This window comes from Erinaceus europaeus, chromosome 13 (genome assembly GCF_950295315.1).
Source record: "Erinaceus europaeus chromosome 13, mEriEur2.1, whole genome shotgun sequence".
NCBI classification, from domain to species: domain Eukaryota; kingdom Metazoa; phylum Chordata; class Mammalia; order Eulipotyphla; family Erinaceidae; genus Erinaceus; species Erinaceus europaeus.
This window is the reverse complement of record NC_080174.1, coordinates 41,033,615-41,060,173: the sequence shown is the minus strand read 5'-3', so window position 1 is coordinate 41,060,173 and position 26,559 is coordinate 41,033,615. Positions and strand designations below refer to the sequence as shown.

Here is a 26,559-nt window from a genome sequence, read left to right as displayed (position 1 = left end):
AGCGATGCCCTCTGCAGGTGGAGAGCTGGGAGCTTGAACTGGGATCCATACGTGGGTCCTTGCGCTTTGCACCATGTTCGTTTAACCCACTGTGCTACTGCCCAGCCCCCTCCTACTCCTTCTTAATGGAGCTAGCTTTGGGGAAAGGGACCATGTCCTTTAGTTATGTACTTTGATACTCCTTAGCCTCTTTAAAAATTTAAAAAAAAATTTTTATTTATTCCCTTTTGTTGCCCTTGTTGTTTCATTGTTGTAGTTATTACTATTGTTGCTTTTTATGTTGTTGTTGTTGTTGGATAAGACAGAGAGAAATGGAGAGAGGAGGGGAAGACAGAGAGGGGGAGAGAACGATAGACACCTGCAGACCTGCTTCACCACCTGTGAAGCGATTCCCCTGCTGGTGGGGAGCCGGGGGCTTGAACCGGGATCCTTAACGCCGGTCCTTGTGCTTTGCACCACCTGTGCTTAACCTGCTGCGCTACCGCCCAACTCCCTTAAAAATTTTTTTAATGGAGAGATACAGAGAGAAAGATACAGAGAGAGACTAGGGCACTGCTTAGCTCTGGTTTGATACTGCTGGGGATTGAACCTGGAACCTGAGTCTCAGGCGTGGAAGTCTTTTGCACAATATCATGCTGTCTCCATAGCCCACTTTTACCTCCTTCATATCTGATCCCAATGAGATCTATCTTGACTAGTTTACTTAATAGTTTAGCCAGCAGGTAGGGAGTGGGGACTCGAACCTGGGTACTTACTTGTGCATTGTAACATGTTCACGCTAATGGGTATGCCACCACCTGGCCCCTCTACATATGGTTCCTAGAACTATTCTAGTAATCTTGGGACCATAATGAGAAAAAGTTTAAGGAAAAAGACAGGGGTCTGGCATATGGATAATCAGGGCCCCTTATTCATGATGCACCTTGAGGAAGCGTTTGCTGTTCCCATCTGTGACTGCCACCACCTTCAGAGTCTCTCAGCTTGTTAGAGTTCTATTACTCAAGGTTCTGGCCTTCCTAGGATATTCTACATCCAGTGACTGAGTAAGATAGAATATGAAGTTCTGGGAGTCAGGCGGTAGTGCAGCGGGTTAAGCGCATGTGGCGCCAAGCACAAGGACCAGCATAATGATCCCAGTTCGAGACCCCGGCTCCCCACCTGCAGGGGAGTCGCTTTACAAGCGGTGAAGCAGGTCTTCAGGTATCTTTCTCTCCCCCTCTCTGTCTTCCCCTCCTCTCTCCATTTCTCTCTGTCTTATCCAACAACAACGACATCAATAACCACAACAATGTTAAACAACAAGGGCAACAAAAGGGAAAATAAATAAATATTAAAAACAACAGCAACAACAAAAAGAATATGAAATTCTGGGGGAGTCGGGCGATAGCGCAGCGAGTTAAGTGCAGGTGGCGCAAAGTGCAAGGACCGGTGTAAGGATCCCGGTTCGAGCCCCTGGCTCCCCACCTGCAGGGGAGTCGCTTCACAGGTAGTGAAGCAGGTCTGCAGGTGTCTATCTTTCTCTCCCCCTCTGTCTTCCCCTCCTCTCTCCATTTCTCTCTGTCCAATCCAACAACAATGACATCAATAATAACTACAACAATTAAAAACAACAAGGACAACAAAAGGAAATAAATAAAAAAAGAATATGAAGTTCTGTTCTTTTGGCCTAAATGGATACTGGATGGGCAACACTGGCTCCAGATCTTTCTGCTGACTCAAAGACATCTCATAAGGTAGAATATAGGAGTCTAGAAACCAAGGGGTGGAAAGAAGAGTGATTGTACTTACAAATAACCCACTGGAGACCTTGTATTTACCAAGTCTGCCATTCAACTCTGTAGGGTTAGAGGTACTTGTTCTCAAAGGGGGTACACCTAAACTTTCTCTCTCTCCCTCTCTCTATCTCTATCTCTCTCTTTCCATTTTAGTCTATAGGACAGAGAGAAATTAAGAGGGTTGGGGGGGTGACAGAGAAAGATAGACACAAACGGCCTGCTTCACCACCTGCGAAGTGTTCCGCAAGTGGGGGAGCCGGGGTCTACTAAGAAGAGTTGCATGGCAGTATAAACTATATTTGCCTTCTGGGTACTCTGAACTCCTTGTATCCCAGAATGAGCAGTCTGGAAGAGGGGTGGCTGTGATGACAGGGGTAGATGACGTTGGTTACCAGTAGAGATCAGACTGCTGCTACATAACACGGAGAAGGAAAAGTAGGTGAGAATCCCAAGAGATCTACTGGGAAGCTTTTTGATACTTCCTAACTCATTTGTAATTGCAAATGGATAGTTAGTGGAACTCTGGTCTTAGAAAATCATGGTGGGCCAAGGGGCTCAGGCTCATTGAGGAGGTCAGGGGGCTCAGGCTCATTAAGGAGGTCAGGGTGTGGGGATTGAGGTCCAGTCTTAGGGCCTGTAGTCAATAGCTTACTCTTTTTTTTTTTTTTTTTTAGTTTACTCTTTAGAGACTAGCCAAGTAAGACCTTGAGATGTGGTAAGAATAGACCACATTGGTAATGCTGCTTCCAAATTATCCCACCCAACCCTACAACATAGGCAGGAAGCACATGTGGAATTCAGAGGATATAGGTAGGGAGAGGTTTGCTCAAAGATGGGAGTATTGTTTGAGCCAGGTATCCCAGGATCATCCACCAGAGGGCAGGCTTTGCCCTTCCACAAGACTAATTTGCCTTCACTGGTAGCTTTTGCCCATTGCCCAAGGGACCACACCACTATATGGCACCCTTGCATAATCCTGCACATTCTTAGTATTGCTGTCCCACGTGGTGACCACTCTGAAGGTTATTTATCTTGACACTTGATGTTCTGTAATATCAGTTAACAGTAAAGAGCAGTAGTTCCCTTACATCATTCTTCACAGTTCATAAAGTAGTTACATATGTGGGGCCAGGTGGTGGCACACCTGGTTGAGCGCACAGGTTACAGTGTGCAAGGACCTGGGTTCGAGCCCCCGGTCCCCACCTGTAGGGGAAAAGCTTCGCAAGTGGTGAAGCAGGGCTACAAGTGTCTTTCTGTCTTTCTCTCTCTATCGATCCCACTTCCCTCTGTTTCTGGCTGTCTCTATCCAATAAATAAAGATAATTAAAAAATAGTTTCACATGGTATTCTCATTTTGTTTGCAAAGCATATTAATAAAATTCTCTATTATTATGCTAACTTGAAAAAAGGATTTATTAGGCTGGAGAGATAGCACAATGGATATACAAAAAACCTTTCATTCCTGAGGCACCAAAGATCACAGGTTCTGTCCCAGCACCATTATAAATCAGAGTTGTGTGGTCCGGGAGGTGGTGCAGTGATAAAGCTTTGGACTTTCAAGCCTGAGGTCCTGAGTTCGATCCCCGGCTGCCTTTGTGCCAGAGTTATGTCTGGTTCTTTCTCCTCCTATCTTTCTCATAAATAAATAAATAAATAAATAAATAAATAAATAAATAAATAAAATATTTAAAAAATATATAAATAAATTAGAGCTGTGAAATTCTCTGGTAAGAAAAGAAAAAAAGGGAGACGGGCGGTAGCGCAGCGGGTTAAGCGCACATGGCGGAAAGCGCAAGGACTGGCATAAAGATCCGGTTTGAGCCCCCGGCTCCCCACCTGCAGGGGAGTCGCTTCACAGGCGGTGAAGCAGGTCTGCAGGTGTCTGTCTTTCTCTCCCCTTCTCTGCCTTCCCCTCCTCTCTCCATTTCTCTCTGTCTTATCCAACAACAACGACATCAACAACAAGGGCAATAAAAAGGGAATAAATTAAATAAATAAATATTAAAAAAAGAAAAAAAAAAGGATGTGTGGTCCAGAAGGTGGCAGAGTGGGTAAAGCATTGAACTAGCAAGTGTGAGGTCTTGAGTTCAATCCCTGGCAGCACATGAACCAGAGTAATGAGTTCTATGAGTTCTTTCTCTCTCTTTATATATATATATTTTAAATATTTATTTTATTTATTCCCTTTTGTTGCCCTTGTTGTTTTATTGTTGTAGTTATTGATGTCGTCATTGTTGGATAGGACAGAGAGAAATGGAGAGAGGAGGGGAAGACAGAGAGGAGGAGAAAAAGATAGACACCTGCAGACCTGCTTCACTGCCTGTGAAGCGACTCCCCTGCAGGTGGGGAGCCGGGGTTCGAACCGGGATCCTTATGCTGGTCCTTGTGCTTTGTGCCACCTGCGCTTAACCCGCTGCGCTACAGCCCGACTCCCTCTTTATATTTTCTTAACCAGAGCACTGCTCAGCTCTGGCTTCTGGTGGTGCAGGGGATTGAATGTGGACTTTGAAGCCTCAGGCATGAGTCTCTTTGCATTGCCATTGTGCTATCTACCCCTGCCTGCTTCTCCTTTTTCATGAATAAGTAATTTCAATTTTTCTAAAATATTTAAAAAATATTTATTCCCTTTTGTTGCCCTTGTTGTTTTATTGTTGTAGTTATTATTGTTGTTCTTGATGTTGTCATTGTTGGATAGGACAGAGAAAAATGGAGAGAGGAGGGGAAGACAGAGAGAGGGAGAGAAAGATAGACACCTGCAGACCTGCTTCACCGCCTGTGAAGGGACTCCCCTGCAGGTGGGGAGCTGGGGCTCGAACCGGAATCCTTACTCTGGTCCTTGTGCTTTGTGCCACCGCCCGACTCCCCAAATATTTTATTTATTTATTTATTTATTTATTTATTCCCTTTTTGTTGCCCTTGTTTTATTGTTGTAGTTATTACTGTTGTTGTTATTGATGTCTTTGTTGGATAGGACAGAGAGAAATGGAGAGAGGAGGGGAAGACAGAGAGGGGGAGAGAAAGATAGACACCTGCAGACCTGCTTCACTGTGTATGAAGTGATTCCCCTGCAGGTGGGTCCAAATCTTTTTTAAAAATGGATTTATTTATGAGCATTTAAGAGGCTGGGCATGTGAGGCTTTATGGTGGAATAGGTGGGAGGATTTGGTGGGCTGATACCTATCTTGGGGAAGTGTACATTTGTGACAGCAACCATCTTATAGATCAACATTTCCTCAACAAAGTGATATTAGAATTTTTGAAAAAGCATGCATTTATTTTTTGACACAGAGAAAAGGACAAGGAGGGAAAGAAGAAGAGAGAGAGAAGTCAAATTACTGTTCAAGAACTGGATAAAATCTCTTTTTAACTCACAATCATTTCACTAGATATTTTATTTTATTTTATCTTATTTTATTTTATTTTACCTATAGGGTTATTGCTGGGGCTCAGTGCCTGCATTATGAATCCACTGCTCCCGGAGGCTATTTTTCCCATTTTGTTGTCCTTTGTTGTTAGATAGGATAGAAAAAAAATCAAGAGAGAGGAGGAGAAGACAGAGAGGAGACAAGAAAGACACCTGCAGACCTGCTTCACTGCTTGTGAAGTGACCCCCCTGCAGGTGGGGAGCCAGGGGCTTGAACCAGGATCCTTGCACTGGTCCTTGTGCTTTGTGCCATGTGCTACACACTACTACCCGCCCCCCCCCCCCCATGAGTAACTTTTCATGATGGGTAGAATTGTTAAATATATATAAGAAAGAACCAGAATATCACTCGGGTACATGAGATCCTGAGTTAGGAAATTTCTCCTCCAAGGACTGGGCCTAGGCAAGAACAGTAATCCAAAGAGACATACCATACTTTAACTTCAGAAACCACATTGTTCTCTGCAGCCCACTGTGATTCACAAACACGGACATTCCTTTGGGAAGCACTAGAAGAACCAAGTGTCAACTCCCACCCTCTACAATTACTCTATTTCACTTTATTTAGGGTAGAAACAGAGAGAAGTTGAGAGGGAATGGGGTAGATAGAAAGAGACAGAGGGGGTCGGGCGGTAGCACAGCGAGTTAAGCGCACGTGGTGCAAAGCGCAAAGACCGGCTTAAGTATCCGGGTTCAAGCCCCGGCTCCCCACCTGCAGGGAAGTCGCTTCACAGGTGGTGAAGCAGGTCTACAGGTGTCTTTCTCTTCCCCTCTCTGTCTTCCCCTCCTCTCTCCATTTCTCTCTATCCTTTCCAACAATGAATGACATCAACAACAACAATAATAACCACAACAAGGCTTCAACAACAAGGACAAGAAACGGGGGGAAAATGGCCTCCAGGAGCAGTGGATTCATGGTGCAGGCACTGAGCCCCAGCAATAACCCTGGAGGCAAAATAAAATAAAATAAAATAAAATAAAATAAAATAAAATAAAATAAAATAAAATAAAATAAAGAGACAGAGATACCTGCAGCACTGTTCACCTCTCCTGAAGCTTTCCCTCTGTGGGTGGGGACTGGGGGCTTGAACCTGGGTCCTTGCATACTGTAATATGTGTGCTCAGCTAGGTGTGCCACAGCCAGGCCCCCACCCTTCTACAGTTAACTCCTACAGGGGAGTTAAGGACCCATCAAATCTCTCCTTCACTAGTGAAAATCCCATCTGCTAGACTGGAGAAGGTAGGGCAAGAGTCAAGCTTCTGCAAGAGACTGGTTGTCTGTGAGCCAGCTGGAGAAGGATCAGAGTCTCTGCAGACACAATACAGAGGGAGCTGTGTTGTGACATGTGGAGACCTAGATAAGAATGGCCGCTGTGCTGGAGACAGACCAGCAACTCCAGCCTTCTGACATGTGACTTAGCTTTCCAAACCCTTTTCCTTTCAATATCCAACTCCCCAGAGGGTTCTTATGCAGTGGTCTTTATGCAACTAGATTATAGGTTTCAGATCTTAGGAGGAAGGTAGTCCAGCAACAGAGCACAAGCCTTGTGTGTGAGGTCCCAAACACCTTGAGTTCAATCCACATGACTGAGTGGTATTCCAATCTCCACCCTCACCCTCAGCCCTACCCCACCTCCAATTAAAAAAAAAAAAACAACCTTCTGAAAGTTAGTGAAATGGGCAGACGCATACCATTTTGTTTATAATTGTAGTGGGGTTTCTAAAAGTCTTTCTGGATTCCTGATTAAGAAGCCTTGGTCTTAGTGATAGCACAAAGCTTTTGTAGACTGCTATTAATCACAAATAAAAAAATGGCTTGCAAAAATAAGAAATCAAGTGGTGCAGGAGGTGGTACAGTGGATAAGGCTTTAGACTCTCAAGCATGAGGTCCCAAGTTCAATCCCCAGCAGCACATGTACAAGAGAGATGTTTGGTTATTTCTCTCTCTCCTATCATTTCTCATGAATAAATAAATAAAATCTTTAAAAAAATAAAAATAAAAAATCAATAAACATTATACACACACAGACTTGGTGTTAGAATAAGATGCCTGATTGTGAGTAAATGCATAATGTAAATGCATTTCTCAGAAACACAGTTAAATTATTATTATCACTATTATTATTATTCTTTGATAATAATGAAGAGTCCTCATGTATAACATGTGTGGTCTACTGAATGTGCCAATACCTGGTCCTTGCTGTTTATTATTGTTATTTAAGATAAAGACACAGAAGCAGAGAGTGAATGAGAACACAGTACTGATACTTCCTTCAATGTTGTGGGTGCCAGACTTGAACCTGGGTCTCACACCTGGCAAAGCAGTACAATATCAAAATTAGTTATTTTGCCAGTTATTATTACTAATAATTAATTAATTATTCAGGTAACATTGGTTTATAAGGCTTTGTGAGTGCTAAATTCTTTTTTTTTTTTTTTTTTTGCTGAAAAACAGAGTTTTATTCTACTGGCACCAGAATCAGCTCATGTTAAAAATTTCTGGGCTCTGATGTTCAGTAGGATTTCTGTTTTGTACAAAAAGGAAGGTTGACAAAAAAAATTACATTCTGCATACAAGATATACAAGGACTAAGGGATGGGCAGAGGTCATAAAAGGTTAAAAGCTGTCAGGACTTTTTTTTAAACATCTGCAAAACTTTTATTGGTTATTAGATAACACTTTTTTTTTTTGTGAGTGCTAAATTCTAAATGAGATCTGAAGGTAATGAAAGGGCTCTGAACTTAAGGTAGAGTGAGGAACAGGGCTCTGTGCTGCTGGCTGGCAGGTCAGCAAATGTAAAGGATACAACACTTTGCCACTATCTACCTATTCTAGAGTCTGAACAATGTCTTTTCTTCCTTCTTTCCCTCCCCTCCTCTTTTTTCTCTTGCTCTCTTCTTCAGCGTCACTGCTCTGGGTCAACTTTTTCAGATAGGTAAAGACAGAGACTGAGATAGAGACAGAGACAGAGAGAACACTGTAATTTTCCCCAGTGCAGTAGAGTTCAGGATGGAACCTGGGGGGCATGCATGGCAAAGCAATCACCCTTCCAGGTGAGAGATCGTGCCATCCCTACTTTATTTCATATAACACAGAAAATTTTACATGACTGAGAGAGAAGGAAAGAGAAGCCAGAACACTGTCCTGGTATATGTGGCACTGGAAACTGAACTGGAAGCAGGACTCAGGCTTGCTAGCTTGAGTCATTTTCCTGACCACTGACAAATGGGTCTTTATTTTTTCTATTCCCTCCCTTCCTCTCCCCCAAACATGCAAGTCTGTGCTCTAAGAGGCTGAGAAAATTACCTCCCCACCTCTATGCACATTTTAAAAATCAACTTTTTATTGAAGTATAAATACCAAAACATGTGCAACTTTTAAATGAAGTTTGGTGGATTTTCACAAAGTAAATATACCGGTATCACCAGTAACCAGACCAAAAAACAAAACAATGTGTGTGTCCTAGAGGTCTCCACTTCTGAGCTAGGAGCTTCTAGTACAGAGGTACTCAGTGGAACTTACAGTTCAGAGTGCCTTGGGGGTCATGTGGACTTCTACATTCCCTTTGAAATTATAGGCAAACATTTTTCCTTAGGGGAGGATGTAGTGTCTAGATAAAAGGGAGAGTAACGTCAGTTACAAATGAGGACTGGCTCATTGAGGATCCATACATTCATTCACCATATCGTCGAAATCAGAACTTAAAGAGCAGAAAAGAAAACAGAAGTAGAACCCGAAATGGAATTGGCATATCGCACCAAAGTAAAAGACTCTGGGGTGGGTGGGTGGGGAGAATACAGGTCCATGAAGGATGATAAATGACATAGTGGGGGTTGTATTGTTAAATGGGAAACTGGGGAATGTTATGCATGTACAAACTATTGTATTTACTGTTGAATGTAAAACATTAATTCCCCAATAAAGAAATTAAAAAAAAAATCAGAACTTAACATGCCAGGCACTTTATGTGTATTTTCTCTGAGCTTTACAAAAAAAAACTTGAAATCTATCACCTCCGTTTTACAGACATGGGAACTGAGGCTCAGAATGAAGTGACTTCCCCAATATCACACAGAATTATACTGGTATTTGCATATAGTATGAGAACTGTTACACCAAAGCCTCTCTAACACAATACCTCTGCTAGACAGGATGCCTCCAGTATTGTCAGGTTGCCTCATTACTGCTTAGAACAAGCTAAACTTGAAATACTGGGGTTGAAGGGGAAGTGAGAGTGATGTCAAAAGCCCAGGCATTTTTTTTTTTAAAAAAACAAGTTCCTTTAGCCAATAGAAATCATTGCAAAGGCACAGTACAGCCTTTAAAAGATGCACTTTGCCCTCAAGAGGTGTGGCCAGGAGGTTTTCTCCAGGGCAAGTTGCATGCATTATCTAACCACAAACCAACTGTCTGCCATTACGCTGCACTTTAGAGGATACCTATGATTGGCCTGACCAAAAGAGCAACATTTGAATTTTAAGACCAAAACAACCAAGGGTCATTACTTAACTGAGAAAGATAAAGCTTTGTTGTTAAGAAAGCTCCCACTGGAATCAGAGATTAGACACTAAAACCCTGCATCAGGATAAAACCATAATTTCAGTAACCAGGTGTTATCATTAATTTCGTTAAGCAGTCCTTATTTCAAGTAAGATTCACTTTAACAATATGTGAAAGTGTTTGAACACAGTAAAGGATTACAAAGAACAAATAACATTTATATAAATATTTACAGGATAAGACTACAAAAAAAATAACTTGTGCTTGTTTAACCAGGTGTGCCACCACCTGGCTCCCAAAATTAACTAACTTTAACTAGGAAACAAAATTTGCTCGTCTCTAAGGCTGTCCTAGAAGCTAGCTGCAATTCCCTGTAACTATTTTCTAGTGCTCACTGTATCAGATGTACAATTAGTATGTTCAGTTTTCCACTTTCCTCTATATTTTTCCACATATACACTATACCCATAGTACTTTGTTTATTCAGGAGATTTATAAAATAAAACCATAAAAGGAAGGAGTGGAGTCCTATTTTTTTAATATATAAAATAATCTGTGGTCTCACAAACAAAAATTGCATGCTCAATACATTTATTGCTCTGATTCTGGTATGTATCCTCAGTTTAATGAGATAGGGTAAGTGTAAAAAAAATACTTCAGGTTATTTAATACAAGTTCTTCTGACAAATAACAGCAGGACAGAATTAAAATTTGAGATAATTTGAAATAAAATTCCTAAAATTTAAATTCTAATTTGATGTCTTCTTCTTTCTCTCTCTCTCTCTCTCTTTTTTTTCCCCAGATAGAAGATGTGGAACAGGAAGGGGGAGAGAGGAAAAAAGGGAGACATCAGTACTGCTCTACTGCTAAAAGTTCCCTTTTGCATAATGCTCCCATGTGGTGGGTCTGGTGACCTCACTCATGGAAGTTTGCATCTACAAGGTGGGTTATCTCCTGGCTCCTCAGTCATCTTTTCTTCAACAATCTTGTTACCCAAACTTTCACTTAATAGCTAAGGCTGAACATAGTAGTGTTTTATTTCATTTTAGAATTTTTAATTGCTATTTATTGGATAGACAGCCAGACATCGAGAGGAAGGGGGAGAGAGAAACACCTGCAGCCCTGCTTCACCACTTGCAAAGCTTTCCCCCTGCAGGTGGGGACTGGGAGCTTGAACCTGGGTCCTTGCATATTGTAACAGGTGCACTCGACCAAAGACACCACTGCTCAGCCCCTTGTTTTAACGACTGCCACCTCTCCAGATTCAAAGGAGGTCTCGAAACTTTACATCAGGCTCAACCTGACGCTGTTGACTGGCTACTGAAGAAGAGCAAACGCTAGAAGAAAAAGATGGCCACAAAGTAAAGTACTACAGAATGCGGAGTCCCCAAATCAACAACACAGAATTTTCAGATTTTTTTTTGTTGAAACTCACTTTATTAAAAAACAAACAAACAAAAAACAACAGTCATGAACAATAAATTACAATCATTTCCCCTTTTATAAATTCTTCATAAAATATATTTGACAATTTTAAAAGAAAAATTTAAAAGTTGCTTTCATTTTTGAAGTGCTGATGACATTTTTGACCATTTTGTCATGCTGGTGAATTATTTTGTAGCTGCTACAATAGTTTGATTGATAAACATTTTACAATTAAAAACAACAAACAAAAAAATTACCAGCAGAAAAAAACTATTCAGTGTGCTATTTATCTGACATTTAACACTTCATCATAATGACAAAGTATCCCTTAGCACCAAAAATCTAGAGGAATCCTATCTTTCTAAGTGACAACTAGTGCAAAATAACATTCTAGGAACTAACTGTACAATCTCATATTTTAACTGGCCACAGCTGCCTGTAAGCTTATTTTAAAATATTTGGTCTTTTTTCAATTAAGACAAATTTCATAAAACATTATAAACCATGGCAAGAGACTCTATGAGGAATAGTTGTTTATTGAGTACCTATTATGGGCAAGGCACTGTGCATAAATTCTTGCTTTCAGTTTTCATCTGGCAAATAACAAGGGATGTCTAAGTGTCACAAGTCATCTTTTTATGCTATTGGCTGGAAAAGACCTGTGGCTATAAACCATTTTTAAATGTTATTTTTCAACTAACTTTTAGTGCTGAACACACGGTAGGTACTTAATAAATACCTTCTGACTGAAAGAACATGTAAAGACAAGGAGTTTACTACCATTTTGCTCGGTATAATAGGCTATTTTCAAATACAAGAACTTGAGAATGTTACAGAGAGAAGTCCCAAAACACTTTACACCTTAGTGCCAATGAAAGAATTCTACCACAGAAGTAAAAATCTTTTAAGAATAAATGAAATGATTAACTATTTTAAAATACATGGGACCAAAAATTACATACTTGTGAAATCTACACACATAGGTATTTGGATGGTAAATGAAACAATGGAATAACAAGCATAACCTGAATCTTCATGAATTTCTGCTGAGTGCCAGGTATTGATGAGACATTATAGTGATCTTTTTTCTTACTTTCAACAATTCAACTCCCCTTAGTCAGATCTGTTATATGAATTTGTTGATACACAGGCTAAATTATCATGAGGTACCAGTGTATTTCCACCTCTAATTTCCAAAAGAATCCTGGTATTTATTAGCTTGAAAGTGATACATATTTTTAAAGACATTTTTATTTCAATAACACCTTTCAGCCCAAATTTTAAACTTTCATACCAAGTAATGTGTAGTCTAGATAGCTACATAGTCCAATTTTTTGTGCTTAAAAGGAAATCTATAGTCCTTGGACACATTTCAAAAAAGGAAAAACTTATGATAGCAATATCCCAAAACTTGTGGATTTTTTTAAAAAGCTGAGACACTATGTAAACTTTCAATTATTTCCATTATTTAATAAGTTATTATTTTAAATTTGACTAAAGACTTTAGTACTTTATAAAGATTAACCCAGCTACAATAGTCTTAAAGTTTATCTAAACTTAAAGGCTAATGTCGTGTTTTAGGTAAACTTTCTTTCCGTAGATATTAACAACTTACATTTATAAGAAAACAGATTTGAGACAACAACTTAGAATCAAAATTAAACTGATTTCAGGAAGAACAATGGTTTATTAGACACCAACTATACCAAGTGATTGTATAAAATGGTAATTTTTTCTACTTGAAAAATACAGTTGATGCCACATTTTATCCATTTGCTAAACTATATAGGTACCAACTGTAGCAAAAGATGATGAACATTATTAAAGCCAGCTTTATCACTATCATTACTGTCAAATTAGATAAAATAGCGTCAGTACTAACATGAAAGTTAATTCCAATGACTAAATGAGATCAGAGCAGGCAATGGAAAGGTTTAGCTCATTCGGTTTCTTTGACTTTATGCTGAGGCTTAATGTCTCGAAATCAGAAATTAATATACTAAGTACTGTAGTTCACATATGATAAAGTTTTCAGAAACATGAATCCCGTGTTCAAATTTATCAGACTGCAGATGCTCAAGTGCAGACAAGTTGCGAAGCAGTAGTTAAACAGGTTAATTGAACGCTAGGCTACCAATATCCTTGCCAATGTGTTACCACACACTTGCATGACTAATTCAACTCCTGCAGCTATAGGGCACTGGAGAACTCAAACATACTTCAGCAGCTTTGGATCATTCAATATTATGTTTAAATAGACAATTTTAGACCCACTAATTTGATGTCTTGAATAAAAGGTATATAATATTACAAAAATAAAAAACAGTATGATTTCATTAGAGGGAAAGACAGGGTAGAAAGATAAGGGGAGGTTCTTTTATTTTTCATCACTGATTTCACCAGCAGATCTCAAAAACCCAAACCTACATGAAATAATTTAAATAGGTGTGGCATTTTTCTTCATATGGAATGCAAAATGCACACACTCACATACTTACATATACATAAATATATACATATATGTTTCCTTTACAAAGCTTCAAAGGTTGCATTACCAGCATGCAAACCTCTTCTTCCATGGAAATTCCTAATACTGACAAGGAATGTCTAAAATACTTGAGACACATTTCCAGAAAACTGGACTATCTTTTCTTCCTGGCTCTTAAGAGAATTTTCCTGCCAAACGTCTACCAATGATCATTAAGAAAAAGTACACTCACATTGGTATCACACATTTAAAACATATGAACAAAACAGCCAACTTGGACTTAAGAAAAAAAAAAAGGGGGGAAAAAAAGACACCCCACAATAAAATCTAAACCCCTACAAGGTAGAGTTTAGCATTTTATATTCTTTTTCAGCCACATTATGTTGCATCACTGTTAACACAGAAGCAGCATATCATCCAAGATATTTGTAAATAGTATGTGTCACGTTTCCCAGCTGCTATCTTTAAATGCAATTTGTACTAATCGGAGTTCTAGTTCAAAAGCATCTGGACGATCCTGAGGGTTTGCAGCCAGCATTTCCTTAATCAGTTGTTTCATTCGCCCATTCATAGACTTTTTCTTTACAGGAATGAGAAGTTCCATTTTGGGATTTTCTAGAAGTGCCTCCCCAACAGGCACAATCTCAGTTCCTTGTTTTACATAACTGCCCAAGAGTTCCTTCTTTGTCTCTGTGTCTATGAATGTGATCCTTTCTAGCATTGCCCAAATGATAATCCCCAGAGCAAAGATGTCAGCCTTTGCTGTGTAATGTCCCTCCCACACTTCAGGAGCCATGTAGAAATCTGTTCCACAAGCTGTGGAAAGGAAACACTTGTTTACACTGACAGGTTCTTCTGGGTTCTGCCCAGAGGCGGAACAAACTTTACTTAGACCGAAATCAGCCACTTTTAGCGTGGGTTCCAAGTCACTGGTATCCAACCTGCTTTGAGAAATCAGGATGTTATCAGGCTTAAGATCTCGGTGGATGATCTGGTTTTTATGCAAGAAAGCCAGCGCACTGCTCAGCTGAAGCATGAAGCTGGTATTAGTTTTACGATTGGGTTTCCTGGACAACAGATACTCATTCATATCTCCTCCGTCACAAAAATCCATCACAAACCATAAGTAATAGGCGCTTCTGGGATCAAAGGCAATTTCTCCTTTCAATGAAGTTTCTACAAGCTATAAGAAGGAAAAAAGCAGCTTATAATAATCTGCATAGTTTATGCAGTCCAGTCACAGAAAAAGAATAACTGGTTAAATCAGTCTCCAATTTTACGTGGAAGCTACAAGAATATTTTGTTTGGTCTGTGGTTCCATATGTACATTTTATTTTGAATTTCAGTACTTCAAACTATTACTCTGTGCTTAGAGTAAATCCACCAAATCTCCAAGTCAACAGATAAAAACGATTACCTACTTTTAAAGAGCTGTATTTTGGGAAGTGTCCAACTGGCTGTATATTTTCTAATTGTGTCAATAAAATTGAAGTTTCTCCACCTTACTAATATTTTCAAGAAAAAGACCAAAGTTTCAGCAGCTAGACCTGAAATGCTAGCTGGGATATAAATAATTAGAAAATTCAGTAAAACTGCCTGAAAAACACTTCACACTCACTACATACACACTATCAACATAATTTATGAAATTGGGGGAAAATGGTCATGGAATAACTAGTTATAAAGGAAATAAAGTACTCCTGTAGTCATTGGTAAAAACAGACATTATTACTTCATAAGCTCCTATAAATATATAGACTACAACTGGATGGCTCCTATTTGTAATAATAATAATAATAATAATAAATTAAAGAGAGAAAGAATGGATGAGAGAAACAGTGTATCACTGGGGATTGAACTTGGGACCTCATACATGCAAGCCCTGTATTCTTCCACTAAGTTACTCTCTCTGGTTGTACTGGGAGTCTTCTAAAAATCAATTTCTAGAAAAAAAGTCTTCAAGGCTAGAAATGGACCTACCCTATGATCCTGCAATTCTTCTCCTGGGGATATATCCTAAGAAACCCAACACACCCATCCAAAAAGATCTGTGCACACATGTGTTCTTGGCAGCACAATTTGTAATAGCCAAAACCTGGAAGCAACCCAGGTGTCCGACAACAGATGAGTGGCTAAGCAAGTTGTGATATATATACCCAATGGAATACTACTCAGCTATAAAAAATGGTGACTTCACCATTTTCAGCCGATCTTGGATGGACCTTGAAAAATTCATGTTAAGTGAAATAAGTCAGAAACAGAAGAATGAGTATTGGATGATCTCACTCTCAGGCAGAAGTTGAAAAACAAGATCAGAAAAGAAAACATAAGTAGAACCTGAACTGCAATTGGCGTATCGCACCAAAGTAAAAGACTCTGGGGTGGGGATGGGTGGGTGGGGAGAATACAGGTCCAAGAAGGATGACAGAGGACCTAGTGGGGGTTGTATTGTTATATGGGAAACTGGGGAGTGTTATGCATGTACAAACTATTGTATTTACTGTTGAATGTAAAACATTAATTCCCCAATAAAGAAATTAAAAAAAAAAAAAAGGAACCTGAACTGGAATTGGTGTATTGCACCAAAGTAAAAGACTCTGGGGTGAGTGGGTGGAGAGAATACAGATCCAAGAAGGATGACAGAGGACCTAGTGGGGGTTGTATTCTTATATGGAAAACTGGGAAATGCTATGTACAAACTATTGTATTTACTGTCGAATGTAAAACATTAATTCCTCAATAAAGAAATTAAAAAAAAAAGAAAGAAAAAAGTCTTCACAAACCCCATCAAATTGAAGGAAATTTTGGTGTTATGGTCTCTCTCTCTCTCTCTCTCTCTCTCACACACACACACACACACACACACACCCTCTCTCTTTCTCTCTCTGCCTTTCTGTCTTTATCTTTAAAGGAAAAAAGAAATTATTTTTCAGGTGACTTATTAGGTGGCACAGTGGATTAAGCATTTAGATCCACAAGGATGAGGTCCCGGGTTTGATCCTTCACATCGCATATGCTAGAGTAGTACTCTGGTTCTCTCCTCTTCTTTCTCTCATAAATAAGTTGATAATTCTTTAATTTTTTTTAAATAATAAAATTTCAGGGACCAAGTGATAATTCATCCAGTAGGTCATGTGTCTTGCCATGGCACATGGGAATGCAACAGCACTGGGGAAACTTTGGTGCTGCAGTGTGTCTCTCTGCCTCTCTTTATATAAAATAAAAATAATGAAAAAAAATCTTTTTTGCAGGTGGGGATAGATAGCATAATGGTTATGCAAAGAGACTCATGCCTGAGGCTCCAAAGTCCCAGGTTCAATCCCCTGCACCACTGTAAGCCAGAGCTGTGCAGTGCTTTGGTGTTTCTCTCTCTGCATCTCTCTCAAAAATAAAATAAATAAAAACTCTGAAAAAAAAACTTTTTTGTTTTGAGAGTGATGAAATCACATATGCAGGAGGACCCAGTACAACAAATAAATAAATAAATTCAAATTTGCATTTTCATATGAAAATTCAAGCCTGATATATTATTTGATGTAAACTAAAAACAAGACTAAAATACTTTTATTTGTCATCATTAAAAAAAATTATATTTATTTATTTATTGGGTAGAGACAGCCAGAAATCAAGGGGGAATAGGGTGATAGGGAGAGAGACAAAGAGACACCTGCAGCACTGCTTCACCATTTGTGAAGCTTTCCCTTTTCAGGTGGGGACCGGGGGCTTGAACCCGGGTTCTTGAGCATTGTAATGTGTGAGCTCAACCAGGTGTGCCACCACCCAGTCCCTTTGTTTTTTGAAATCTTTTTTGTTATCTTTATTTATTTATTGGATAGAAACAGCCAGAAATCAAGAGGGAAGGGGGAAATAGGGAGAGAGACAAACACCTGTAGCCCTGCTTCACCAGTCCTGAAGCTTTCCCCCTACAGGTGGGGATCAGGGGCTCAAACCTGGATCCTTGCACACTGTAACATATGCGCTCAACCAGGTGGGCCACCACCTGGCCCCTGTCATCATTATTCAATTACACCCTTATCTATAATTCAAGAATATTAATTACATCATTGAACAAAAATTACCATTCTAAAAATACAGGGATATAGTGCTTTGAAAGCATTTGTTGTATAGTGACCTTTTCAGACCCACAGATTGAACAGAAATTCACGTGAGAAACAAATAGTTGATGAATACTGAGTGAACTGCAAATTTCACATTTATATTCACTAATATTTCCTTTTGGCATTTGGTGGGCAAAAGCAAAACAAACAAACAAAAAACACCTCTTGAAAAACCATCGCCCATCATGACAAACAGCAGTAATCCAACGGTCTACATTTGTATTTTTGCATGTTTTCCTCCTCATATATTTGCCAGTGAGACAGAGACAGTGAAAGAATAGAAAGTCACAGATCACACAATTATTTGCCAGGCACACAGTTACTTAAATATGCCGAGATTAAAATCAGCACTGTGGGAGTCAGGTGGTAGTGCCGTGGGTTAAGCGCATGTGGCGCCAAGTGCAAGTACTGGCCTAAGGATCCTGGCTCGAGCCCCCAGCTCCCCAACTGCAGGGGAGTCGCTTCACAAGTGGTGAAGCAGGTCTGCAGGTGTCTATCTTTCTCTCCCCCCCCTCTTCCCTTCCTCTCTCCATTTCTCTCTGTCCTATCCAACAATAACAGCAGCAACAACTGCAATAATAATAAAAAAAGGGCAACAAAAAGGAAAATAAATATAAAAAAATAAAATCAGCACTACTTCATTTCTTCTCTTCCATATTTACTCTCTGCAAACTTACTAACTTTGAGCCCTAGTCCTAGCATTCAAAGATTGGTTTAGAGTAAGGCCGGATAGTAAATATTTCAGGTTTGACGAGCCATACGATGCCTCTACTCTATACTTTAGTTGTTGTTGCTTTTTTTATATAATATTTATTTCCTTTTTGTTGCCTTGTTTTTTATTGTTGTTATAGTTACTATCGTTGTTGATGTCGTCATTGTTAGATAGGACAGAGAGAAATGGAGAGAGGAGGGGAAGACAGAGAAGGGGAGAGAAATATAGACACCTGTAGACCTGCTTCACCACTTGTGAAGTGACTGCCCCGCAGGTGGGGAGCCCGGTGCTCCAACTGGGATCCTTACGCTGGTCCTTGCTCTTTGCGTCACGTGCAGTTAACCGCTGCGCTACCGCCGGACTCCGTTGTTTCTGTTCTTAAAAAAAATATTTATTCCCTTTTGTTGCTGTTGTTTCATTGTTGTAGTTATTATTGTTGTTGTTATTGATGTCGGTAGTTGTTGGATAGGACAGAGAGAAATGGGGAGAGGAGAGGAAGACAGAGGGGGAGAGAAAGATAGACACTTGCAGACCTGCTTCACTGTTTGTGAAGTGACTCCCCTGCAGGTGGGGAGCCAGGGGCTTGACCCAGGATCCTTAAGCTGGTCCTTGCACTTTGGGGCACCTGCGCTTAACGCGCTGCACTACCACCCGATTCCCTAGTTGTTGTTGCTTTTAAACAACTCTTAAAAAGTGTAAAAATTGATTTTAGCATTTGGGCCAAACAAAACCACATCAAGGGTAATAATTTGAGAGTCTCTTGATTGAGAGCTATAGAAATACAGAAACTAATTAGAGAATCTTAGCCATTGCTTTTTTTTTTCTTTTTGTCTAAAGTCCTCTCAGTATAGTCTAAGTACTCTTACACAAGATGAGGGATCCTGTGTGCTCTGACCCCTGATGATCTCTTCTAATCTTAACCAGAACAATTCTCCCTGTACATGATACTCTTATTATTTTCCTCTCAATTCTTAGAATACGTCATCACCTGGTTAATTCTTTTTTACCCCGCAAGTTTCATTTCTGAACCCCAGGATTTTGTCAGGTTCCCTATTATAAGCTCCTAAACCATTATGTACCTCTCATTCATGACAAGATTTCATCTACTTTTAAGAGGGAATGTGATAAGAATGTTCCAATATATAATTTTTGTTGTTGTTGTTGTTCCAATATTGTTTACTGTAGCAACCTACATAATTTTAGAGAAGCAAATAATAGAGGCTGGGAGATGGCTCAGTGGGTAAAGTGCATGTCTTACCATGCATGGAGCTCTGGGTTCAATCCCTGGCACCACATAGGAGCATCATAGATAAATAGCACCAAAGGAACTTCTGGACAGCAAAGTAATGCCCTGATACTTCTCTCTTTCCCATCCCTCACTTCTTGAAAAATATAAAATAGAAATGGGCCAAGTAGGAATCTCCACGGTAATGCATATACAAAAGGCTCTGATTTATTCCCAGGATACCACATTAAAAAGAAGAGGGGGGCTGGATGGTAGCGCAGTAGGTTAAGTGCACATGGTGCAAAGTGCAAGGATCTCAGTTGGAGTCCCTGACTCCCCAACTGCAGGGAGGACTACTTTATAAGTGGTGAAGCAGGTCTGCAGGTGTCTTTCTCTCCCCCTTCTAATCTTCCCCTCCTCTCTCGATTTCTTTCTGTCCTATCCGGCAATAACAACAACAAGTGCAGAAAAATGGGAAAAAAAAAAAAAAAAAGACCTCCAGTAGCAGTGGATTTGTAGTGCAGGCACCGAGATCTGTTGATAACTCAAAAGGCAGAAAGAGAAGGAAGAAGAAAGCAGCAGTAGCAGCAGCAGCAGCAGCTTGGCAGTGGTACATCTGGTAGAGCACAAACTTTATAGTGCACAAGGACTCAGATTCAAGCCCCTGGCCCCCTACTGTAGGGAGGAAGTTTCACAAGTGGTAAAGCAGTGCTGCAGTTGTCTGTGTCTCACTCTCACTAACCTCCTTCCCGCTTTAATTTCTCTGTCTCTATCCAAAGTAAAAGAAAGAAAGAAAGAAAGAAAGAAAGAAAGAAAGAAAGAAAGAATCAATAAAATGACCAGAGGTTAAGTACATGTGCTTTATATTCATATTTACCATCTTAAAAGAGAAAGCATCAGACTATATAGCATGTTAAACTGCAAGTACTCAAGATCAGAATTGTCTTCATATAATGAAATGTGGACGTTTCTAATTAACAGTAAACTGAGTTCTTTGTTGTTTCTAGTTCAAAGACATTTGTTTTAAAAAACAGACTTTTGCACTACTATGATAAATTCTGAATCTAGATACACTCACTGAAGGTGTTTCCAAGAATAATAAGACTTAAGAACTTTTGCTATGACTTTCAACTATTTCATAAATATCATTTCTTTTTTGAGTTTTGGGCTACTAGAGGTTTTGACCTATGGCAGAAAAAAATTTTGTTTGCTTATGCTAATGCTGGTCTACAAGGAGGTTAAAAGAACACAGGTTTTAACTGCCAGATAGTCCTCGATTAAATTCCCAGTTGCCTGACTTGTTAACTCTATGACACTGGACACTTTTCTTATCTATTCTAAGCCTAAGTTTCTTTATTTGTAGTGATGACAGTGACAGTACTTTCCTCATAGGTTTATTCTGAACACTTTAGCACAGAGTGTGGACCTGAATAGAAGCCCAATTATTAACTAGGATCACTGTTAATAAAATCCAAGCATTAAGCCACACATTTCATGAAAATAAACTGTAATTCTATGTTCAAGAGACCATTTAAACCAGAGTCTGGGGACATGGCACAGTGGATAAAGCCTTGGAATCTCAAACATGAGGTCCGAGTTCAAGCTCTGGCATTCCATGTGCTACAGTAATGCTCTGGTTCTTTCTACCCCAGCCTGCCTATTAACAAATAAATCTTGAAAGGAACCATGTATGTCCTTTAAAACAACAGAGGTTTATGTTTGACCAAGGACTTATAAATAAATGTCCAAACAAAGAGAGAGAGAGAAATGCCCATTTACTTTTAAGTGCTGCTACTGGTTGTAACATTTTTTACTTTTACTTTTCTCTTGTCTTCAATTAAAAAAAAAAAACACAACTCAACTACTTTTGATCACTTCTCTAGCACCTATGTTGCTTCATTCCTACACAGACAAGCAAACAAGCAAGAGTTATGTCAGGACAGGTGACTTGTTATTTTTAGGTATTTGCATCACAGGTTTAAGTAAGACCTTATTTTAAAGCAAACATCTACTAAGTTCTTGGCAGACCTCTAGTTATACAAGTTTCTAACTACGTAATACCTGTCTTCAAAGGTAGGAGCTAATCTGACTATTTCAATCTTCTTATTGCTGACCAATGCTATGTTAAAATTATTTATATTTTCCAGTCACCCACACATACCTGTAAATAAAGGGAAGAATTAGAGCCGTGGGACATCTTTTGCACCATCCCATCTTTTTGTAGGATGCATTCTTCCAAGTGAATCACATTTGGATGTTGGCTCTTGATACTGCTTAGTGCCCAGAACTCACGCAGGGCTAGTTCAACATTTTCAGGTGCATGACATCGAATTTTCTTCACTGCCACCCGTGCAGAGGTCTTTCTGATGACTGCTTCATATACAACACCATAACTACCTCGGCCTACCTCCCGTATTAGATCGTACTTTGGCTGGCTACTCACCATCTTCAAGGTCAAGGTTTCTGGAAAAATCAACAAAGTGCTCTGTTGAAATTTAAGTATATCTACTGGTTTGTATTTCTTATGTATGTTTTAGTCATCTTCTGTATGACTATCTACAGTGACTGAAAGATATTAGCTATACCAGGGTAAATTCACATATTTTAATAATCATGGAAGCAGGCAAACTTTTGTAGTACTTACCATCCATGTATTAATGGTGTTCCAGGTACTTTACAATATTAAATTTGTTTAATCCTCACAACAATGTTATGAGGATTAAATTAATTTTTAATAATTCATTATTATTAAATACAGTAACAATTTAAGATCATTATATAAATGAAGAAACTAAAGCATAGAGAAGTCAAGAAATATGCCAAGTAACTGATGGGCCTGAGATTTGAAATTAGGCTATCTGGCTCTGACATCATAATTTTAACCACTCTTCTATAATGCCTCTTAAACAAACTACTTCAAAATATTATTGCTAATACAAACTAAAAGAGAAAAAAAATCATCATTTTTGTTTTACTCATCATGAAAAACAAAATTTCAGTTTCATGGCTGGGAAAATAGCTCAACTGGGGGTCAGGTGGTGGCGCACCTGGTTAAGCGCTCACACCCCAGTGCCCACGCAAGGACCCAGGTTCAAGCCACTGGTCCCCACCTGCAGGGGGAAAGCTTCACAAGCGGTGAAACAGGGCTGCTGTCTCTCTCCCTCTCTATTACCCCCTTCCCTCTCAATTTCTGGCTGTCTCTACCTAATAAATAAAGATACTAAAAATAATACTTTTTAAAAAAAAAAAAAAAGGAAAATAACTGTTAAAAAATTAGACTTTTATGTCTAAGGTTTCCAGTTCAATTCCTGGTAGGCCACATAGTAGAATGTTGCTCTGGTTTGTCTTTTTCTTTCTGTCTCATGTGAAAGCCACTTTCATATGTAATATATAAAATAAATCTTTAAAAATATACCATTTTCTCCTTAAAAACTGACACATATAAAGGGTCATAGAAACGACAAAAGCCAAAACACCTTAGAAATACAAGCACCTGGTTTATTACGCACAGGGCCTGAGAATGGAGTAGATCACATGGAGAACTGAAAACGATCAGTTGTTTTTATTATTTAAAAGTAAATGTTCAGGGGCGCAGGGTGGTGGTGCAGCAGATTAAGCGCACATGGCACTAAGCTAGCAAGGACTCCCCACCTGCAGGGGGTCACTTCACAAGTGGTGAAGCAGGTCTGCAGGTATCTATGTTTCTCTCCCCGTCTCTCCTCTCTCGAATTCTCTCTGTGTTATCCAACAACGAACAACATCAATAAAAATAATAACCAGGGCAACAAAAAGGCGAAAAAATAGCCTCTAGAAGCAGTGGATTCGTAGTGCAGGCACCAAGCCCCAGTGATAACCCTGGAAGCAAAATAAAATAACAATAATAATAAAAAAGTAAATGTTCGGGTTTGGGGGAGATAGCATGGTTACACAAACAGACTAATGCCTAAAGCTTTGAGGTCACAGGTTCAATCCCTCACACCATAAGCCAGAGCTGAACAGTGCTCTGATAAAAAGTTAACAGGGAGTCCGGCGGTAGCGCAGCTGGTTAAGCGCAGGTGGCGCTAAGTACAAGGACCGACTAAGAATACCGGTTCGAGCCCCCGGCTCCCCACCTGCAGGGGAGTCCCTTCACAGGCGGTGAAACAGGTCTTCAGGTGTTTATCTTTCTCTCCCCCCTCTGTCTTCCCCTCCTCTCTCCATTTCTGTCTGTCCTATCCAACAATGACGACATCAATTACAACAAATAATAAAAAAACAACAAGGGCAACAAAAGGGGGAAAAAAAAGTTAAATAAAGGGAGTTGGGCGGTAGCACAAAGCGCAAGGACCGACAAAAGGATCCTGGTTTGAGCCCCCGGCTCCCCACCTGCACGGGAGTCGCTTCACAGGCGGTGAAGCAGGTCTCAGGTATCTCTCTCCCCCTCTGTCTTCCCCTTCCCTCTCCATTTCTCTCTGTCCTATCCAACAACAACGACATCAATAACAACAATAAAACAACAATAAAACAAGGGCAACAAAAGGGAATAAATATTTTAAAAACAGTTACATAAAAATAAATGGTGAGGCCAGGTAGTGGCACACTTGGTAGACATGTTACAATGTGCAAGGACCCACGCTTAAGGCCCTGGCCCACCACCCGCAGTGGAGACTCTGTACGAGCAGTAAAGCAGTGCTGCAGGTGTCTCTCTCCCCCTTCCCTCGCAATTTCTGTCTCTATCTAAAATGGTTAAAAAAAAAAAAACAGATCGCCAAACTGTATGTGTTCCTATTATAATTGTTTATGCTACTTTTATATATCTTTAAAAAAATCATTGACGATAAGGTTTAGGAGGGACAACTACTCCTTTAAAAATAAAGCCAGTTAGAATATGCTTAAAGGTAGGTTAGTTTTGTCAACAAAAATTGCCCTGTACATGAAGAGATTTTTGGAATGCAACTTAATAAATCATTTAAAGGCAGGAGCAAAGACCCTACACAGAAATGCTCATGTGTTAAGTGGAGGAAATCTAGTGTTTCCACGGTGTCTAAAGAATGTCCAGATTCTAACAAGCTTCAGGAACAAACTCTCATTTTCAGATTGTCACCACTGGCAACAAAAGTAGCCAGAGATACAACCTTTGTAGTGTAGTCTGAAGGTAGAAAAAGTCCCGAACGCCTGACAAATTGGGAAGTTAGTTTAAATCTATAGAATAGTTGATAAAGAAAATGAAAGCTTCCGAGATTGCTTTTGAGCCCCACTTCCTCCAACTGGACAGCCACCTTCCAAATCCCTCCTGTGTTTTTGCTCCAGCTTCTAAGTAGGCATGTTCTGCTCTCCGTGGAACCCCAATTACTATCCATCTCAAAGTGACTCGTTTCTTTGCAGCAGCCTTGCATCTCCCCGTGAGGGCACCGTCCTGAATGAGAGGTGGGACAGGGTGTTTATGAAATCCCCAAGGTCTCGGGTTCAAACACAGCACGGTGATGCATCCTGCAGGATCCTGAGGGGCTCAGGCCGGCGAGCCTCGGGCCCTCGCGACCGCCGTGCGGACCGATGTGGAGCGCGCCGGCCGGCAGGCCTCACACCTGAGGTGAGCAGGAAGGGCCAGCGGGGCAGGAGTTGCCGGACTCAGGACCCCGCTCATTGGCCAAGGATCAGACCCTCCCTCCTCAGCCGGGGCAAGATGAAACCCCGAGGGGATCCCACTGAGGTCCTCCATCCAGAGGAGCCGGTGCTGCAGCTGCCCCACCTCCTGCGGGCTGTGGGCTGAGCCCCGGAGCCTGGCGTGGAAGCCCCTGGCAACAGAGGAGGCCGCGGCTGGCGCTAGTGGCCAGAGGCCCGGGAGCGCGGGGCCTTCCGGGGATGACTCCGCTGACAGGTCTATGACAGGCCTCCCGGGGAGACTGGCGCACGCAGGGCGCTCGCCTCTGCAGCAGGGGCCGCCTGCCAGGCCGAAGGGCCAGATTTACCTCAGGGTAGCCGCCGCCACTTCTCCCTCTCACTGGCTCTGCAGGCCGCCATTATCGGGCAGCTCGCGCCTCCACTGCAGCGGCCTCCAGTCAGAGGCCGGCGCGCGCCCCCGTGGTGCGCGCAGACACACCCCCTTACGCCTCGCGGGCCCGCCCCCCTCCGGCTTGCCGTAGCGCGAGCCGGGACGCCTGGCGCCTTCCTGATTGGGCGCGTGCCCGGCGCTGCGCCGGCCGCCTCCTGTCGGGTGCCTTTCAGGATCCCGGAATCGCTGAAGGTGTGCGCGCTCGGGAACGCACCACCCGCGCCCCTCCCCGCAGGGGTGGCCAGGCCGCGGGTCCGGGAGGCCCCTCCACTCGTGAGGCTCGCGGCCGTCCAGTCGCGGCGGGCGCGCACGGTCGGCGACGCCGGCGATAGTCTGGCGGCAGGTCGGATCCTGGAGGCGCGCGCGCCCGGCGTGGCCTCCCTCGGCTCTCTCCCGGCTCCCCGGGACCTACCGCTCTGCGGGCAGGTGTGCGGAGGTCACTGGGTGGAACGCCTGGTGCATCTTCCCGGGCGCGGGCCTGGGGGCCGCGGAGCTGCTCCGCGGGGCGGGGGCCCAGGCACCTGGCGTCCGTCTGGCCGGAGAGGCTGCACTTTGTGTCAGTCACTGAGCCCGCGGTGCAGTCGCCGAGGCGGCGGCCGCGAGCGGCTGGGTGGGCTCCTCTGGGAGGACGCCTTCCCCTGCCCCGCCGGCGCGGTGGTATCTCCCTTAAAGAAGCCGGGGCCTCATTGTTCCCGGGCCGCGGCCGCCCGGCCCCGCGCGGGCAGGAAGAGCAGCGGCGCTCACACCCGGCTGCCGGCCCCCTGCTCGCCCCGTCCAGCGGGCGCGTGGCTTCGCTCCAGGGCCATCTGCCAGATCCCGCAGGCACCGCACAAGCGATCCCTCGCTGTTACACTTCGTAA

General features: G+C 41.5%; 1 protein-coding gene across 2 annotated transcripts; it reads right to left on the bottom strand.

Annotated features, from left to right (window-relative positions):
- Positions 1-11,645: 11,645 nt before the first annotated feature.
- PDIK1L (PDLIM1 interacting kinase 1 like) lies at positions 11,646-25,738 on the bottom strand. 2 transcript variants are annotated; one of them, XM_060205582.1, is made up of 4 exons: positions 25,617-25,663; positions 24,927-25,063; positions 21,830-22,131; positions 11,646-14,796 (listed from the first exon to the last, which is right to left on the bottom strand). In XM_060205582.1, the coding sequence occupies exons 3-4, from the start codon at positions 22,112-22,114 to the stop codon at positions 14,056-14,058; spliced, it is 1,026 nt and encodes a 341-aa protein (XP_060061565.1). In that variant the 5' UTR covers positions 22,115-22,131; positions 24,927-25,063; positions 25,617-25,663; the 3' UTR covers positions 11,646-14,055. The 2 variants fall into 2 exon arrangements, with proteins under 2 accessions (XP_060061565.1, XP_007522624.1); XM_007522562.3 differs by lacking the exon at positions 24,927-25,063 and having other exon boundaries at positions 25,617-25,738.
- Positions 25,739-26,559: the final 821 nt, after the last annotated feature.

Excerpts from the sequence above, each read along its gene's own strand:
- PDIK1L (XM_007522562.3), bottom strand. The coding sequence starts at position 22,114 with ATGGTGAGTAGCCAGCCAAAGTACGATCTAATACGGGAGGTAGGCCGA. Across the intron at positions 14,797-21,829 it reads ATTCTTCCCTTTATTTACAG|CTTGTAGAAACTTCATTGAA; the intron begins GTATGTGTGGGT and ends TCCTTCTTATAG.